The sequence below is a fragment of the Equus asinus genome, chromosome 7 (genome assembly GCF_041296235.1).
Source record: "Equus asinus isolate D_3611 breed Donkey chromosome 7, EquAss-T2T_v2, whole genome shotgun sequence".
Lineage (NCBI taxonomy): Eukaryota > Metazoa > Chordata > Mammalia > Perissodactyla > Equidae > Equus > Equus asinus.
Window position 1 is genome coordinate 97,307,538 of NC_091796.1, and position 15,988 is coordinate 97,323,525.

A 15,988-nucleotide genomic window follows, 5' to 3' on the forward strand; every position below is an offset into this window, starting at 1 on the left:
GTCAGGACAGACAGTTGCGGGTTAAGGGCAGCGGAGTGCAGGCGGGGGAGGGGAGGAGAGACATCAGCAGCTCACCTTCTGCTGGCTCCTCTGGGCGGCTCAAAGCTCCACGCTTAGTGCCTTGGCCCCAAGGTGAGAAATGGACGTGGGCAAGGGGCGGAAGATACCCTGGCAGGGGAGGCAGGGAGGCGGAGGGGGCAGGGAATTTCACTGTTCCCGCTGGGCACATGCCCAGCAACCTCCCAGCAGGCTCTTCTTGAGGCTGGATCAGCCCCTTCTGCTGGTCCTCACTTTGAAATCCCCCCTTCTTGCAAACTCTTCACAAATGGAGTTTTCTGGATGAACTATTCATGCCATCAAAATGCACATATGCTGTTTAAAAATTGGCCAACTGGAAGTGGTTGTTAAGAGTTTTGCTTCGAAAGCCAGAATGCCTGAGTCTGAATCCCAGCTCTGCTACCTACTAGTGGGGTGACCTTGGCCAAGTCCCTTAATGTCTCTGTGCCGGGTTCCTCGTGTGTGAAGTGGCGACGTGGCTTCTAAAGGGGCTGAGATGATTACATGGGTTCCGTAGATGTTGGCTGTTATTACTTTTATTGCCCACTCCAGGTACCCTCATATAGGGTTATCTTTTGAATGTTTACTGTGTCCTGAGTGTTTAGGAATGGTCTCTTTTCATCCCAAGAAGTAGTTTTATTCTCTCCCTTTCACAGATCAGGGAACTGAGGTTCAGTGACTTGCCTATGGCCACTCAGTGCTGAGGGTCTGAGCCAGGACTTGACCGGAGTCCTGACTGCGAAGCTGCTTCTTGCAGCGATTATGTTCTGCCTCATCCTGTGCCCCCAGGAAAGAAGTGGGGTGTATCAAAGCCCACCGTCAGTTGCTAGATCTGGGATTCTGACTCTCAGGGGTACATGCCATGCAGAAAGTTTATTACAAAGTGAATCCTGCCAGGGCCACCTCATTGCACAACTGGGGGTGGGTGGGGGGGGTGGCGGGTGTACAGATTGTAACCTATCAGATGGTGGCCTCTGGAGTTGGGGCAGTGTGGCAGTACAGGGTGGCCCTGTCTCCCTGCCTCTCCTTTTCTGGCTCACGGTCTCTGTTTACAGATGTCCAAACAGATCTAGAACCATTCACAGTCTAAACACCCTTCAAGTAAAACAAGCTGCGTTTTGATTCACACCTACTTTTCAGAGACAGACAGCATGGCACCTGTACCAGTTACTTAGAGATCTAGAATTGGCCGGTGGAATGCAGGGTTGGCCAGGCTCTCCCTAAGAAAAATGCCATATTTGGAGAAGCAAACAGATTCGTCACTCTCCCTGCAAAGTCGCCTTTTGGCTAGACTTGGCTGTGTTTCTCGGTGTCAAGATGTCCAGTCCTCGGCAGGGGCCGCAGAACTTGTTTGTAAACAAAACCTGGCATTGGCATTAGAAACAACAAACAGCTCACTGTTTGTTGAACATGAATTGTTTTCCAGAATCTTCCTGGACCTCAAGAATGGTAAATTAGGGCCCATCCTCCTAGAATGCTCATTTGAGACACTGCACTAATAACCATCTCTCTTGCCCACAGAAATCATCTCCCACAGTGGGCAGGGCTCCAGAGCTGTGGTCAGAAACAGAAATTCTCCATACTCGGTGCAAGTGACGTTTACGTCCATTTCTTCTTTTCCAGTCTCCCGTGGGTGGCTGTTCTTGGTATTCGCATTGTCCTGGTGTCAGGCCCATGGGGGCCCCCTGCAGGGGCTCAGAAATGGCAACCAATGGAATGGATGAAAGAGGAGGCACCAGGCCAGAATCTTCTCCATCCTACTCTATGGATTGTATTGCCGGGCTCCCTTGCACTCTGGCTTCTGTTTGGTTTGGCCAATGGGAAGCACTAACTGGGATCAGAGGATGGCAGGAGAGTGGGGTCGGGGGGGGGGGTGGCGGTGCAGTATTTATCCCCCTGCCAGGCTCGTTCCAGGTTGGCTGCCTCCCTTTACTGAAGTCGTCAGCTCCCATCGGAGTCTCTCTCCTGTAGGCATTGCTGACTCTCCTTCTTCCTCCAGGCCTGGGGATGGTAACAGCTCCCCAGAGATGCTTGTCCCAGGGTGCCGCACCGCCTGCGTTGGTTCCCTGAACCCTTTCCACATCTTTAAAAACTGTGCCTGTGTTAAAGTCCCCTCAGCGACCCTGCGTGAGTGCACCTCTGTGTCCTGCCAAGACCCTGATGACACAGAAGCAGTTTACCAGATGTGCTTCACTGCAAACTCACGCTCCAGGGAGAACGTGCACATATTTTAGAATGCACACAGATTATCTACTTTAAAAAGTTACCCTTTTTCCAGTTCATTTTTCCAATTAGCACGGCTGGTCAGCCTCAGAGGAAATCTCTTTTTATCCCCCAAACAACAGAATGAGTCCCTACTTCCTCACTCGACTCCAGCGCCAGCTCATCTTGTGTCCCTGCTCGGCCCCAGGCCTCCCCTTGCAGAGTCCCCTGCCCTGTGCTTCCCATCACCGTGAGCTTCCTAGCCACTCATTCAGGTGGACAACTTTCCTTTGGAGAAATACTCGCCATTGTGGAGTCCAGGACCTCCCAAGGCAGCTTCAAGTAGCAAGAAGCTGGTTTTTCTGAGCATTATCTTTTCTGGCATCAACCACACTCCAGCAGGCTTGGGCTTGAGCTGATTAATCAGACGACTGACCTGATTAACACCAGTGTTGTTTCCGCTCCCACTCAGATAATCCGTGGGCTCTCAGACAGAGTGTGACTAATGAGGATGCCAGAAGGCAGGAAATTCTGAGTCTGGTGGAGAGTGAGCTCAAGTCCAGGTGAAGCATGAGCACACACATCTGGAGAGCTGGGGAACCCATGTCACATCCCTGGCTGGACTATAGACTCCTAGAGGAGGCCTTCAGGCTGGGCTTGCTCAGGGTGAGGCAGATGGGAGTAGGGGTAGCATCTGAACATCTGGGTTCAAATCCCAATTCTATTGCTTTCTGGTTGTGAGAGCTCTGGCAAGTTATGCAGCCTCCCTGAGCCTCAGTTTCTGCTTCTTTAAAATGGGGTTAATAATGAAGATTCATGTAAGAATCAAATACAAAGGCGCTCTCAAGAAATCTGGTTGACATAGAAACCAGGAGTCCAGCCTAGCAGGTGCAAAGAGAGCACGTTATACTGGGAAGGCACAAAAGGGGGCTTTGCTGAGTGAAGTAGAGTGGCCCAGGCTGGGGCTGTTCAGCCAGCCTTGACCAGCCTCTGCCTTGTTTATGGAGAATGGATCGAATCTCAGCTGTTCACACTGGCTGTGTAACCTTGGGAAGTTACACGACCTCTCTGTGCCTCAGTTTCCTCATCTGTGAAATAGGGATAATAACAGTACCTCATAGCATTGGTGTGCGTATTGAATGAATTAATAAGTAGAAAACTCTTAGAGCCACACCTGCCCCGGGAGAGTGCTCAGTGACTGCTAGGGCATCCAGCACATATGGAAGGCATGTGTGTCCCCTCTGGCTCAGGCGTGCAGGCTTCTTTGTGGTGGTGAGCTGGGGAAACGTGGTTTACCTTCTTTGATTTGTTGTATAAGATTTGCCTTCTCCGGGTCTCATCTAACTTTGGTGTCTGGATGCTGGCGGAGGACAGAGGTGAATGTGAGTGGTACTCAGCACCCAGGACCTCTTCCAGACTTACCTGCAGGGAAGCCCTAAAGAGAATCATTGGATGCTCCCTGCAGCGCCCCTGGAGAAGCGTAGGTGCCGCTAATGGGGTGTGGGTGGTGGGATGATGAGAACGGGCTGAACTGGGAGAGGCCTGGCAAAGAATTTATAACCCCCACCAGGCCCTCACCTAGAAAATCCTGGTGAAAAGTCCCCCTCTGTGTTGGGCTTCACAACTTGCCTGGCCCGCTCCCGGGCTGTCAGCTGGTGTCTTGGGGGTGCTAATGGTACTAGAGAGGCAGTGTAGCCTGAGGTTAGGGGAGTGCACCCTGGAGCCAGACTGCCTGGGTTCAAATCCTTGCTCTGCCACCCACCGAGCTATTTAACCTCTCTGTGCCCCATCTGTGAAGCGAGGATGAGAACAATGGCACCCGCCTCAGAGAGTTGTGTAATGTGCTCGGAATGGCTCCTGGCCCAGAGTAACTGCTCAGTAAATGTCAGCTATTGTTAATTATTACCCACCAGCCCCAGTGCCCTCTGACTACCAGGGGCAGCAATGTGGTAACCAGAATAATGCCCCCTCCCAAAGATGCCCACATCCTAATCCCCAGAACCCATGAATGTGTCGCCTTGTGTGCAAGACGTGCATGTGCAGCTGTGACTTAGTTAAGGATCTTGAGATGGGAGAATACCCTGGATTATCCACGACGGCCCAGCGTAATCACAGGGAGAAGAGGAAGAGTATCAGAGTGATGCGGAGAGGCAAACACTGGACGTGCCATTGTTGGCTTTGAAGATGGGAGTTGGCCATGAGCCGAGACATGCAGGCAGCCTCTGGAAGCTGAAAAAAGCAATGAACTTGGCTCTGTCCTAGCACCTCCATAAGGGAACTCGGTCATGCCGACACCTTGAGACCCATTTCTGACCTCCAGGGTTGTGAGAGAATAAATCTGTGTTGTTTTAAGCCGCCAGGTTTGTGGTAATTTGTTTCAGCGGCCCTGGGGAACTCATACAGCTGCTGAGACCCAACGAGCTGCATCCTTGAAGGAGGAGCCTCGGCGAGGGACTCCGCAGAGGTTCCTGAGCGCCTGTGCTGCGGCCCATGCTGCTTGCCCTGTGGGGGTGTGGGAGACACACCAGATCGGGGAATGGCGTGTCCCTGGGTACGGGCCCTGCCAGGAATGGAATATTCAGGGCAGCAGAGCTCGGGCTGGGCTCAGTCGGTTGAAAAAGGCCTCCTGGGGAAGCTGGACCCTCAGCAGGGCCTTGAAGGCTGGAGGGTGTGGGGTCTGGACAGGGAGGAGGAGGGGGAGGAAAGGCATTGCTGGAAGGGGCCCAGCGGGATCAAAGTCAAAGAGGTCAGCCGAGTTATTCCTTCATTATTCATTCACCACTGGCGCTCTAGGCTCTGTGGGGGGCACCTGGATAGGGAAGCGAGGGAGGTAAGCTGCTGCTTGTTCTTATGGGACTTACCCTCTGGAGTGAAGCCATTATGCCTCCACCATAAAACAGGACAAGTGTTACAGCAGGAGAAGTACAGCTTGCTCAGGGGGCACATCAGGATGGGCTTCCTGGAGGAAGTGACCCCTCTGTTGAGGATGAGAGGAAGGTTGTTCTGTATCACTTGGGGCTCTGTGTGGTACCCTGCACTCAGCAGGTGCAGACTGGTAGGAATCTAGCCACCTATTTTCTTATTCCCTGTCCATTTCTTTCTTAATCCATCTTCTTACACTAAGGAGAAAGTCTCCGTTGGGTGCCAGTATGTCTTGAGCACCACTTTAATTCTCACTAATCTCCCTTTGTGACCTAGAGAGCCAGCCGCAGGCGTTTCTGCAGGCAACAGGTACTAATGAAAGTTTAATAACACTGCTTGGTTATCTTTGTTTTTATTTGTTTAATCCCCTGCCTCTTGTGGCAGGATACTGATTTTCCACTTCTGGGAGTGGAACACAATTTCCATTTAAAAATAAGTGTATTGAAGTGTAATAGAGTCACAAATGAGGAGGGGGCTCTTCCTCTCGCTGGGGAGCTGACCGCTGGGGTCCAGCTAAGGACAGAGAGGCCCTAAGTGCCCTCAGTGATGGGCCTGACCACTCCTTTGGGACTTCACTTTCTAATCCCCAGCCCCATCACGCATGCTCAGTCCTGGGGAGGGCGGAGCGGGATTTGGGCAAGCTGCTGAGAGGCTATGGGATGCTCCACGAGAATTCTCACCGAGCTGGGGGTGGGGCCGCTGCAAGGAGAGGAGCCCAGGGGCCCATCACTGGGTGGACGTCTGCTTAGGCAGGGGACACGCTAATCTGTGCCTTTTGGGGACAGGAAGCAAAGAAACCTGGAGAGAGGAAGGAGACAGCGAGGGGACAGTGAGTGGCCCGCACGCCCTCCATTTGTCATGCAGGTTCGTGTGGCTAATGGATAAGGGGGAAATGAGCTGAGCTCCCAGGAGGGCTGACCGGTGGGCACAGGAGCCGAGGGGGTGTGGAGGAGACAGTGCTGGGGCCAAGGCTCCCAGGTCAGGGATCTGGACAGCAGGGAGACTCCGGGGACCTCTGGGGAAGTCTTTGCATTGTGGCCCTGAGGAGCCAAACAGGGAGCATCAGGGCCAGTGCAGCCTGGCCAGAGAGAAAAGATGATCAACAGAGAGAGGACCCCAATAGTGGTGGCTGCATAATGAGACATGGATCCTTGTCTCTTTCCTTCCTGCCCCCAGTGCACTGAGGGAGCCAGGCCCTGGAGGAGTGGAGAGGAAGGAGGGGCCCTGGGCCCTGGTCCTCTCTTTAGAATGTGGGTTCTTAGATCCTCTTTATCCTCAATCAAGGGCCCTAGGGGTGATTCTCAGGTACTGTGGTTTGTACCCAAGTGACAAAAAAAGTGATGGACTTTGCCCAGGAAGATGTTGAGGAGCACAGGGGAGATCTGAAAATAGTGACGGCAAGAGACGTTTCTATTCCCTGAATAGAGGTTCTGCAATAATCCATTTTCCAAAGTAAAATATTTAAAAAAATTCCCACAACAAACCACAATGCATAAAACCATAATGCATCTAATAAAATGGAATTTGAATGGCTGAGTTTTTGAAACTCTCCTTTAGAAGGGACACTAGGATTAACACAGCAGTGACAATACTCTGACAGCTATGATTGGAGGATGGTGGGTAGGGAGGGGCCACACCGTGGGAGCGAAAAGCACAAAAGCACCTGAGCAAGAGGAGGGCAGTCCAGGTAGCCTTCCTGGAAGAGGTGACTTCTAAAGCAAAACCCACAAGGGGTCTAGGAGGTATTCTGGGAATCAACCCTCCCAGGGACCCACGTGTATGGTGCTGTGGATACAGAAGGGGCCCTTTGAGTATTAATGATGGGGGCATAGGGAGTTCTCCTTAGTCCAGGGGTTATTGGTATGGGCAGGTGCCCCCTTAGTTAGATTCTGATCTTTTGGAGCAGGAAGGAGGAGCAAGGAGGCCCTCCCACCAGTTACTCCTCAAATTGGAGTCTGTCTCCCAACTAGAGTTACACCGGCAGGGACCTGCTCCCTCCACCTCCCGCTACAGCCCAGCAGAGGGCCCATTTGCTGAACGAATGACTGGGAATGGATGCAGGGATCAGCTGAGACAGTTGAAGGAATGGCGCCTGCGAAGCACCAGGCACCAGCGGACATCCAGTAGCTACTAGTTTGCTCCGCCCCTCCCAGGAAAGCGTGCAGCCGGGGACTGGTCCTTGGACGCCTCCCCCGTGTTCTTCCCTGGGCCGCAGCTGCGGTTATGCAGGGTCAGGGCAGGTCCTCAGGGCACCGGGACGGTGTTGGACTTTTGACATCTGCCCCACCCCAGGGACCCTGGGCAGGGCAGTTCCCTCTGGCCTTCTGTGCTTTCAAACGCCACCCTGCTGACACACCCTCTGGGTAGTAGGTCCCTGGGCCCCCAAAGCACGATCAATCTGGACCCTGGAATGCCAGGGAGCTGCTTCCCAGACCTCCTCCTCCTCCTCCTCCGCTCCCCTCAAAGGCCTTTATCGGGAGACTGGATTTTGAATTTTCCGCCCCAGGAGATGCCGGGGAGCCGGCCTTGACGAAGGTCGGTGGTCCCCTCGGGCCGGTCCCCGCCGCTGTCATCCCAGCGCCGCCTGCCCGCTGTCCCGGGCGCACTCACCTCTCTCAGGTCCGGGCGCAGGAAGCCGGGCCGCGGCTCGGCGCCCCCTCCGGCTGAGCCCGGCCGCCCGCGGGGGGGAGGGAGGCGCGCGGTGGCGGCGGGGCCCGGGCGGGCGCGGCGCGGACCCTGCGCCGCGGGGAGGGGGGAGGGGGCGGAGGCTCCCGGGCGCGGGCCGCAGAGCCGCCCCAGGGCCCCGGGGAGGTGCGGCTTCCAGACGGCCCGGTCGGGCCATGGCTCTGCCGTGGGGACACGGAGGGGCCCAGAGGTTTCCTCCCCACCGTTTTTGGGGGAAGGGAGATGGGGAGCAGGTGGCTGGTTTTGCGTCTGCTAGTTCTCAGACTGCGTGCGCGTGTGACTCGGTGAATTCACCTCAGTGGGCTGGGCCCAAAAGCCAGAGCTTGGGAAGAGGCGGAGATGTCTGATCCCTGCCAGGACCCCCACCCCTCCCCAGGCACGTGCCAGGCCTGCCAGGAGCCGGCCGCCTCCCCACCCCAACCCCCGCCTGACTTCACGTTGTCCACTCTGCCCATAGGAGACCACTGCCCCACCCTACACATGGAAAGGTGATGGGGTTTCCTCGGGCCCTCCCTTTGGTCTGTCAGCCCCCCCAGGGCCACTCTTTCTGTTCTAGCCCCTGGAGAAGGGCAAGGAGGGAGGATGCAAGAAGAGAGAGGACACAGCCCAAGTGGCCTGTGTGGGAAGAACCCTGGGTCTACATATATCAACATCGGCTGGGACCTCAGCTCTATAAAGCTCTTCTCTGCACGGGTTCCTCCTTCTTTGGCCACTTCTTCTCAATTGTTCTCTCTTCCTTTTCAGCCCATCCCTAAAAGGTGGTGCTCCCACTGGTGTGCTGGTGCCAGCGGGCACTGGCTTGTGAGAGCAGATGGGTGAATTTCTAGGAGTTTTGCAAGCTAGTCGTTAAACACAGCCATCATTAAAAATTAGTTTACGTAAACCTGTGAATAATTTATATTAAAAACAAAGGTGATGATACTCAAAACTTGCCTCTTTCTAATTATTTTAGTTACCTTTGCCCTTGAGGTTTATTTACACCTATTGTATCTGTGTGGCAGTGATGTTATATAATAGGGTGCAACTGCATCTCTCTTCCCACCTCTGGGGTTAGTGACACCACGCTGGCGGCCTGAAATCGACCAGGGTATTTACACCACAGAAACTAGCAAACCTTACCAACCTGGGCTTGATTTTTCTTCAGCATGTAGTGTCTCCAGACTTAATTAAGAAAGTGATGTAGAAAATGTTAATGGTGCAGATTAAACTTAAATGTGTCTCGGGTGAATATTATGTAAACTATATCTCTATTTTTTTTTTTTAAAAAGTGCTGTGTCTGAACTGATGATTGGATAAAGAAGTTGTGGTATATTTATACAATGGAATACTACTCAGCCATAAAAAAGGACAAAGTTGTCCCATTCACAACAACATGGATGGACCTTGAGAGTATTATGTTGAGTGAAATAAGCCAGACAGAGAAAGACGAACTCGGCATGACTCCACTCATAGGTGTAGTGAACGTATGGACAAAGAGAACTGATCGGTGGTTGCCAGGGGAAAGGGGTGTGGGGGGAGGGCACTAGGGGTGAAGTGGTGTACCTACAACATGACTAACAATAATGTACAACTGTAATTTCACAAGGATGTTAACTTTTATAACCTTAATAAAAAAATTAAATTATATAAAAAAAAAAGTGCTGTGTCTGTAAACATTACAATGCAAACAGCACAAGAAATTGAGGAAATTTGGCCAGCATTCAGAAACTACCACCTGACTGAGCAGCCACTCACATCATCAACGAATGAGTGACGTTCTGACATCCATCATCAGCTCCTTTCACGTTCATCTTACTTGTTAACATAAAAGAAATTATCAACCAACGTTCATGTTGGAACTACACTCATTCCTCAGTTGCAAGCATAGGTTGGCTATAAAGACACAAGTTTGGCAAAAATAAATGACAGCCTTCTAAGAGAATCAATTGGTTGTATGGATTTTACAATAGAAAGTATTACATATTTTATTATTTGTAACTTATGTTATCCATACTTTATATCAGTAAAACTTTATTATACATATTCCATCCCCTCCCCTCCCCCTGGTTGGTTGATAAACTGGCTGGATGTTTAACGTTGGCTGGATGCTTCCCAAGGTTTGTCCTATGCTTTCTAATTTTCTCTTTAATGTTCTGCCCAGGGTGAGCCTCTCTTGTCCCACAGGTGATCCCAAATCTCTCCCGGGCAGCCCTCACTCCTGAGCTGTGGGCATGAATATCCAGCGGCTGCTTGGGTATCTCCGAGACACCAGGTCACACATCTCCCAGGCCAGTGCAGAGAGGGTGGAGCCCTGGAGCTCAGGAGGGACATGATCTGGGACGCCCCCTCAGCAACAGGACCCCGGGGTACTGCTCAGGATAGGACATGGGGAGGAGGGGGGGATGTTGCACATATAAGGGGTTGGGGGAGGATGGTGAACTGTGGGTTGAGTTGGAGGTGTCTTTGGGACATCCAAGCTGGAAAGACAGATCTGGAAGTTCTGGGAAGAGGCTGGGGCTAGACGTATTTGGAGCCTTCTGGGAACACACTGTAATTAAAGTTGTGGATGTGTATGAGCTCGTCTGGAACAAGAGGAGGAAGTGATAAGAGGGCTGGTGAGCCACGCAGAGAGGACCTAGTCCGCAAGGGGATGGGTGTGGCCAGTGTGGAGGCAGACGCAGGGGAATGTTTGAAAAGAAAGGTCACCTGGGGCCATGAGGGCTGAGTAGTTGTCTGAGGCAGGCAGACTGGTTGGCAGGCTACTTCCAAAACCCAGGGCTCTGTGTGTGTGTGTGTGTGTGTGTCTGGTTGGCAGGCTACTTCCAAAACCCAGGGCTGTGTGTGTGTGTGTGTGACTGATGGCAGGCTACTTCCAAAACCCAGGGCCAGGTGTGTGTGTGTGTGTGTGTGTGTGCGCGCGTGCGTGACACCTAGGAGGGGAACAGGTGGCCAAGGTGAGGGGGGCCAGATTCCAGACACGTTCTCAGGTCAAGGATGTGACCTGTAAAATGTGGGATGTGCAGAGATGGGGGGCTCAAGCCCGCATCACAGGCTTCTGTGATTGTGAGACAGCGCTGTCCTTGGATGAGCTGGGGAGCCTGGAGGAAGCCTGCAGTCAAGGCACCTGGGTCTGACGGGCAGCTGTGACTTCAGGCCTGAAGCTCAGGAGTGGTCAGCGCTGAAGGGGTGCACGCAGGGAGGGGCAGCCTGGAAGCTGGAGCCTAGGACTTGGCACACAGGAAGCTTTCAATGACCGCTTGTGGAAGGACTGAGTGAATGAATGAAGAGCCGCCCCAGAGGGAAGGGAATCATGAGACAAGAGGCTGAGAGTTCAGTTCAGCTCAAACCATTGTGGATGGCAGCTCCCGCTGAGGGGTCGGATACAACAGATGGCAGAGCCTCGGGAAAGGACTGGCGAGGAGGCAAGAGGAGCCTCTTTTAAAAAAGAAGTCTGATGAGTAAGGAGGCCCTGAGGCAGCTGGACAGAGAAGCATTAGAAGAAAGATTTTGTCGTGTGTGGAAATTTATATGCCTCCCTCTCTCCCTCCCTCCCTTCCTTCTGATCTGTGGCCTGAGATCTAAATTCCAGGTCTGGCACTTGCTAGTTGAGGAGCCTTGGGAAAATACAAAGGACCACTTTAAGCCAAGCTCCTGTCATGATATGAATCCCAACTCAAAATGGGATTCAACTTATACTAACTTAAAACACATGCAAGTCTGGAGCAAAGTTGTTGTAACCAGGAACCTGGCTCTCACACTCTCTGACATAGTGGCACAGGGAGCTGTGGGTGCCAACGGCCGGGGATGACTCTTTGGGGCGCTGAAGCAGGGAGCCTCGAGATCCCCCTGACGGCCTACTCAAGGCTGCCAATAACGTGCACTGAGGAAAACTAGGACTCGCTTCGACTCCACTTCACTTTATTACAATCCCGTCCTTGTGTTCCAGAATGAATGGCTATTTAATACACAGCTCACAGCACGGCTAAAATTGATCTTGTTAACATTCCCATTTCTTTCTTGGTGTATTAAATCAAAAGGAGAAGAAATCTTAAAAAACCAAAATCACCAGGTTTAGTACATCCCAGGAAGAGCACCTTTCCTAGAGAGCAGGAAACCAAGTGTCAGGAACGTGACCAAACACAAAAGCAGCAGGTGCGGTTCCTGACGGCAGAGAACGAGTCCCGGCGGAACATAAATAGATCCCTCTCAAAGGACGCAGACTTCACACGAGTGTGGACATAACATGTGTAATATATTAAAAGAAATTTGGTTTCTACTGCAAGAAGTTATTCAGAAATAATAACATCTCATCGGAGATGGGAGAAGTCGGGGTGCAGCGGCCACATGGGAATCAGGCCCGCACCTCACTCTCGCACACGCCTCCCCTCTGTACACTATGCACACTTGCCGGGAGGGGGCACGGGCTTCTCTCTGCCCCATCCCCCCAGGCCCGGCAGATCCAGTGTTCGCACAGAAGTGAACCAGGGAAGGCAGGTCCCCGTGTGGCCCTGGAGCCCAGTGTGCAGAGCCCAGGAGCCACACACGGGGGAGGAAAAAGCCCGGGGCCACCTGCCACCTGCCTGGAAGGCCACCCTGGCCCTGGGGTGAAGGGAAGTGCTTGGGACCCCAGGAACGGCACAGCAACGCTCCTGGTTTTCTGGTTTTTAACAGCGATCTGACCCTGGGGTCCACCCAAGGCCCCCAAGATCTCTGTAGTTTGGCCAGTCTGGGCTTCTCCCAGGGTCAAATGGCTTTGGGGAGAGGGAGTAGAGTTTCCAGACCCACTAGGGGTCAGCCCTGTGTGTGTGTGCTTGCACACGTGTGCACACACGCAGGCTTTAGTGGAGGTCAACAAGTTGCAACAAGTGTTCTATAGGGGCACGCGCAAATAGTGTCTGCTTTGGGGTACATCAGTTCTGTCACTGCATTCTGACTGTCCCCACGCCAAAGTGGATTTGTTCAAAAGATATCAGTCGCTGGAGGCTACAGATACGGAAGACACGTTCCACACCTGGGCGTGTAATCCTCTTAAGGCTTGGCACAGTGTTCTCGTTAACAAAACAAACAGGAGAGGTGCATGGGAACCTCTTTGCTCATCCTAAAACCCTTTCCTGGCACCACAGGCAGACAGGAGAAAAGGCCACCAAAATGAGGAGGCGCATCAGGAGTTTGAAGATTCAGGAGGGGCTGGCCCAGGAGACAGTCACACGCAGCCGTACTCGTACCACACCGTCTGCTGGTCCCCACCTGGCTCTGGGGACGCCGGTGTGCTCTTTGAGCCGCTCCCACGACCGAAGTCCTCAGGGCCCCGGCTGGCGTGGGGGGCCACATCGGGAGACCTGCCCGGGCTCTTGGCAGGGAGCCCCTCACCGTGACCCTGCCCTGGGACCCTATCACCCTCTGAGAGGCTGAGCCCCACCCGGACAGGGGCCACGGCGGCCACCTCCCCCGAGTATGGGGGAGTCTGGGTCTTAGTCCTGGCGGCCGGGGCCGCAGCGGATGAGAAGCGCTGCAGCTGGGAATTGCTTCCGCAGCCACCGCCACCTCCAGCGGCAAGGGCAGGGACCGTGGCTGACTGCTGTAGGGGGGCCAGCCTCTCCTCCTTTGGGGGAGCCAGTGAGAAGCGTCTCATGTCCAGTGGCCGGCTCCGGGGACCTGGGCCCTGACAGGAGCCACCAGCCTTTCCCACAAGTGGGGTCCGCTCCCGGGCCAGGCTGTGGCAGCTGGGGGGTGTGGGGCTTTGCAGGGTGTGGCTGCCCGTTTCTCTGCCCCCCGAAGCCTCAGGACCCCCAGGCTTCTGAGGGGACTCCTGTTTGCAGGCCTCTGGCCCACTGGCCCGGAGAAGGTCAGCTGAGGCCAGGCTGAAGGCCCGGCTCAGGGACGCGCTCCGGCTGGCAGGCGTGTGGGAAGTCGGGGGCATTGTGGCCTGCCGGGGTCTGCCCAGAGACAGGCTCTGAGGAGGCTGGGCCTGCCTCGGGAGGGCACTGGGTGGGGCCTCGGCCTCAGCAGCTCTGAAGTTTGACTTCACACACTGCCCAGGCTTCAGCACCTTCCCCTCGGAGGCGTTGATGGCCATCTTGATGGTGGGGGCCACAAAGCTGGTGGGCATCTTGGCTCCTTCTTTCCTGGTAGGTGGTCCTGACTGGCCTCCGATGGCCGGGAGCTCAGTGGCCTTTCTGAAGTAGTCACTTAGCAGCTCATCCCGGCAACCAGGAGTGTCCTACAGAGAAGAGAGGAGGGACTGAGAGCCAGGTGGGTCCGGGGAGTCCTCCTCCCACCCAGGATGTCTGTCCCCTGTGCAGCCCCTATGGCCAGCACCGGTTTCCCACTCCTGCTCGGCCTCTGCAAGGCATAATGTCGCCCCACGACACATACCACCCCTGGTCAGGACAGTGGGGGGCAACATGCGGGTCATCAGGGAGAGAACGCCAGACGCCACACAGGCAGCCCCCTAACTTTGCAAGAAAACAGATCCAGAGGAGACAATGACTTCCCACAAAGCTCCTCCACTTTACGGAAGCTTTCAGCCCTGACCACAGCCAACTGTTTCTGTGTCGCACTTTCCCACCAAGCAGAACAAGAGGCAGAATGCTGACTAGTCGGACCGAACCTCCTTTCCCTCGTCCGTCCACCATACTCAGCCATATCACAAGCAAGGGCTTTATCGGGGCCACGGAGAGGAAGAGAAATGAGACCAGCTTCTGAAAAGCCAGAACCAAGCGCACTCAGGACCCTCCGTGCCACTCAGATCTTTCTCCTGATGGAGAAAGGGAAGAAGCAAACACAACGGGGGCGGGGACCAGAAAGGTGGACGCCCAGGAGAACAGCGAGGCTGCACGGGGACTGGAATACACCTGGTGGCCCAGCCCACCAGACTGTCCCCTCAAGCAGCTGCCCTAGCCAGGCTGAGCTTTCCCTGACCAGGGCACCTGTGTCCTTTGCCACCACCCTGGGGGCAGGGAGAGCCACCAGAAGCCGAGGTCTATGGCCTGCTTGGATAACTTCTGCCTTCTGCCAGCACCTCACAGCCCGGGAAGCCAGGCAGAGGTTTCTCTGGAGGCTGCCGGAGACCACAAAAAGGAAAGGAAGTGGGGGCTGGCCCTGTGGCCGAGTGGTTAAGTTCGCGCGCTCCGCTGCAGGCGGCCCAGTGTTTCATTAGTTCGAATCCTGGGCGCGGACATGGCACTGCTCATCAGACCACGCTGAGGCAGCGTCCCACATGCCACAACTAGAAGAACCCACAACGAAGAATACACAACTATGTACCGGGGGGCTTTGGGGAGAAAAAGGAAAAAATAAAATCTTTGGAAAAAAAAAGGAAAGGAAGTGGGTTCACGCGGGAGATGAGAGTCAGGGCCTGAGAGCTGATGCACTTGGACCCCCACCCGCTGTGACCTGTCGGGGGTCAGTCTGCAGGACGGGTCAGCAGCTCAGGAGCCGTCTGCACCTGCCATCAACTCCTGGCCCGTGAAAACAGCTGGATGCTCTCCTTGACAGAGATGTGACCTGCTGTTTCATGCTAGTTTGAAGCCACAGGTCTTGGGTGGGTGTGACATAAGACCTTCGGTCATTAATATCCACAGGAACCCTTACTGAGGGCTTCCCATGTGCCAGGCACTGTGGCAGCAACCACAGATGTAATCACACACACACACACAAACACCCCACCTAAACCTCATTTGATTGTTAAGCAATCTTGCAAGGTTGTGTGAGGTTGTATTAAAACTACCTCTACAGGGCTGGCCCTGGGGTATAGTGGTTAAGTTCGGTGTGCTCTGCTTTGGCAGCCCGGGTTTGTGGGTTCAGATCCCGGGTGTGGACCTGCACCACTTGTCAGCCATGCTGTGGCAGTGACCCACATATAAAATAGAGGAAGACTGGTACCGATGTTAGCTTGGGGTGAAGCTTCCTCGGCAAAAAACAAAAACACCCCAGCTTTCCTAGGTAAGGAAATTGAGGTCATAGAGGTTGAACAGGTCCTATTTCTAGAGAGTGGTAGATTGAGGAATAAAACCCACAGCTGTCTGACCCTGGAGCCGTTTTCCACACCACCTGGCTCCTTTCTGCACACTTCTGAGTCTCTGACACCCACCTTCAGGAGCCACCCTCCCTGCCACCCAGGGAACCCATCCTGTGACCCCCT

General features: G+C 54.1%; 2 protein-coding genes across 4 annotated transcripts in view; both read right to left on the bottom strand.

Moving 5' to 3' along the window:
• GPR68 (G protein-coupled receptor 68) overlaps positions 1–7,928 on the bottom strand; it is a 28,456-nt gene extending 20,528 nt beyond the window's left edge. The window contains exon 1 of one of the 2 annotated variants that reach the window (XM_044774213.2): positions 7,792–7,928. The gene's annotated coding sequence lies outside the window, so the exon portion shown is untranslated. Of the gene's footprint in view, positions 1–5,120; positions 5,239–7,791 lie in introns of those variants that run through there. The other variant, XM_070514206.1, reaches the window with a different exon arrangement.
• A 3,814-nt stretch (positions 7,929–11,742) lies between these two features.
• CCDC88C (coiled-coil domain containing 88C) overlaps positions 11,743–15,988 on the bottom strand; it is a 131,576-nt gene continuing 127,330 nt past the window's right edge. For both annotated transcript variants that reach the window (XM_014832075.3, XM_070514192.1), the window contains one exon: positions 11,743–14,065. In XM_014832075.3, the coding sequence (XP_014687561.3) occupies positions 13,049–14,065 (1,017 nt within the window). In that variant the 3' untranslated portion in view covers positions 11,743–13,048. The remainder of the gene's footprint in view (positions 14,066–15,988) is intronic.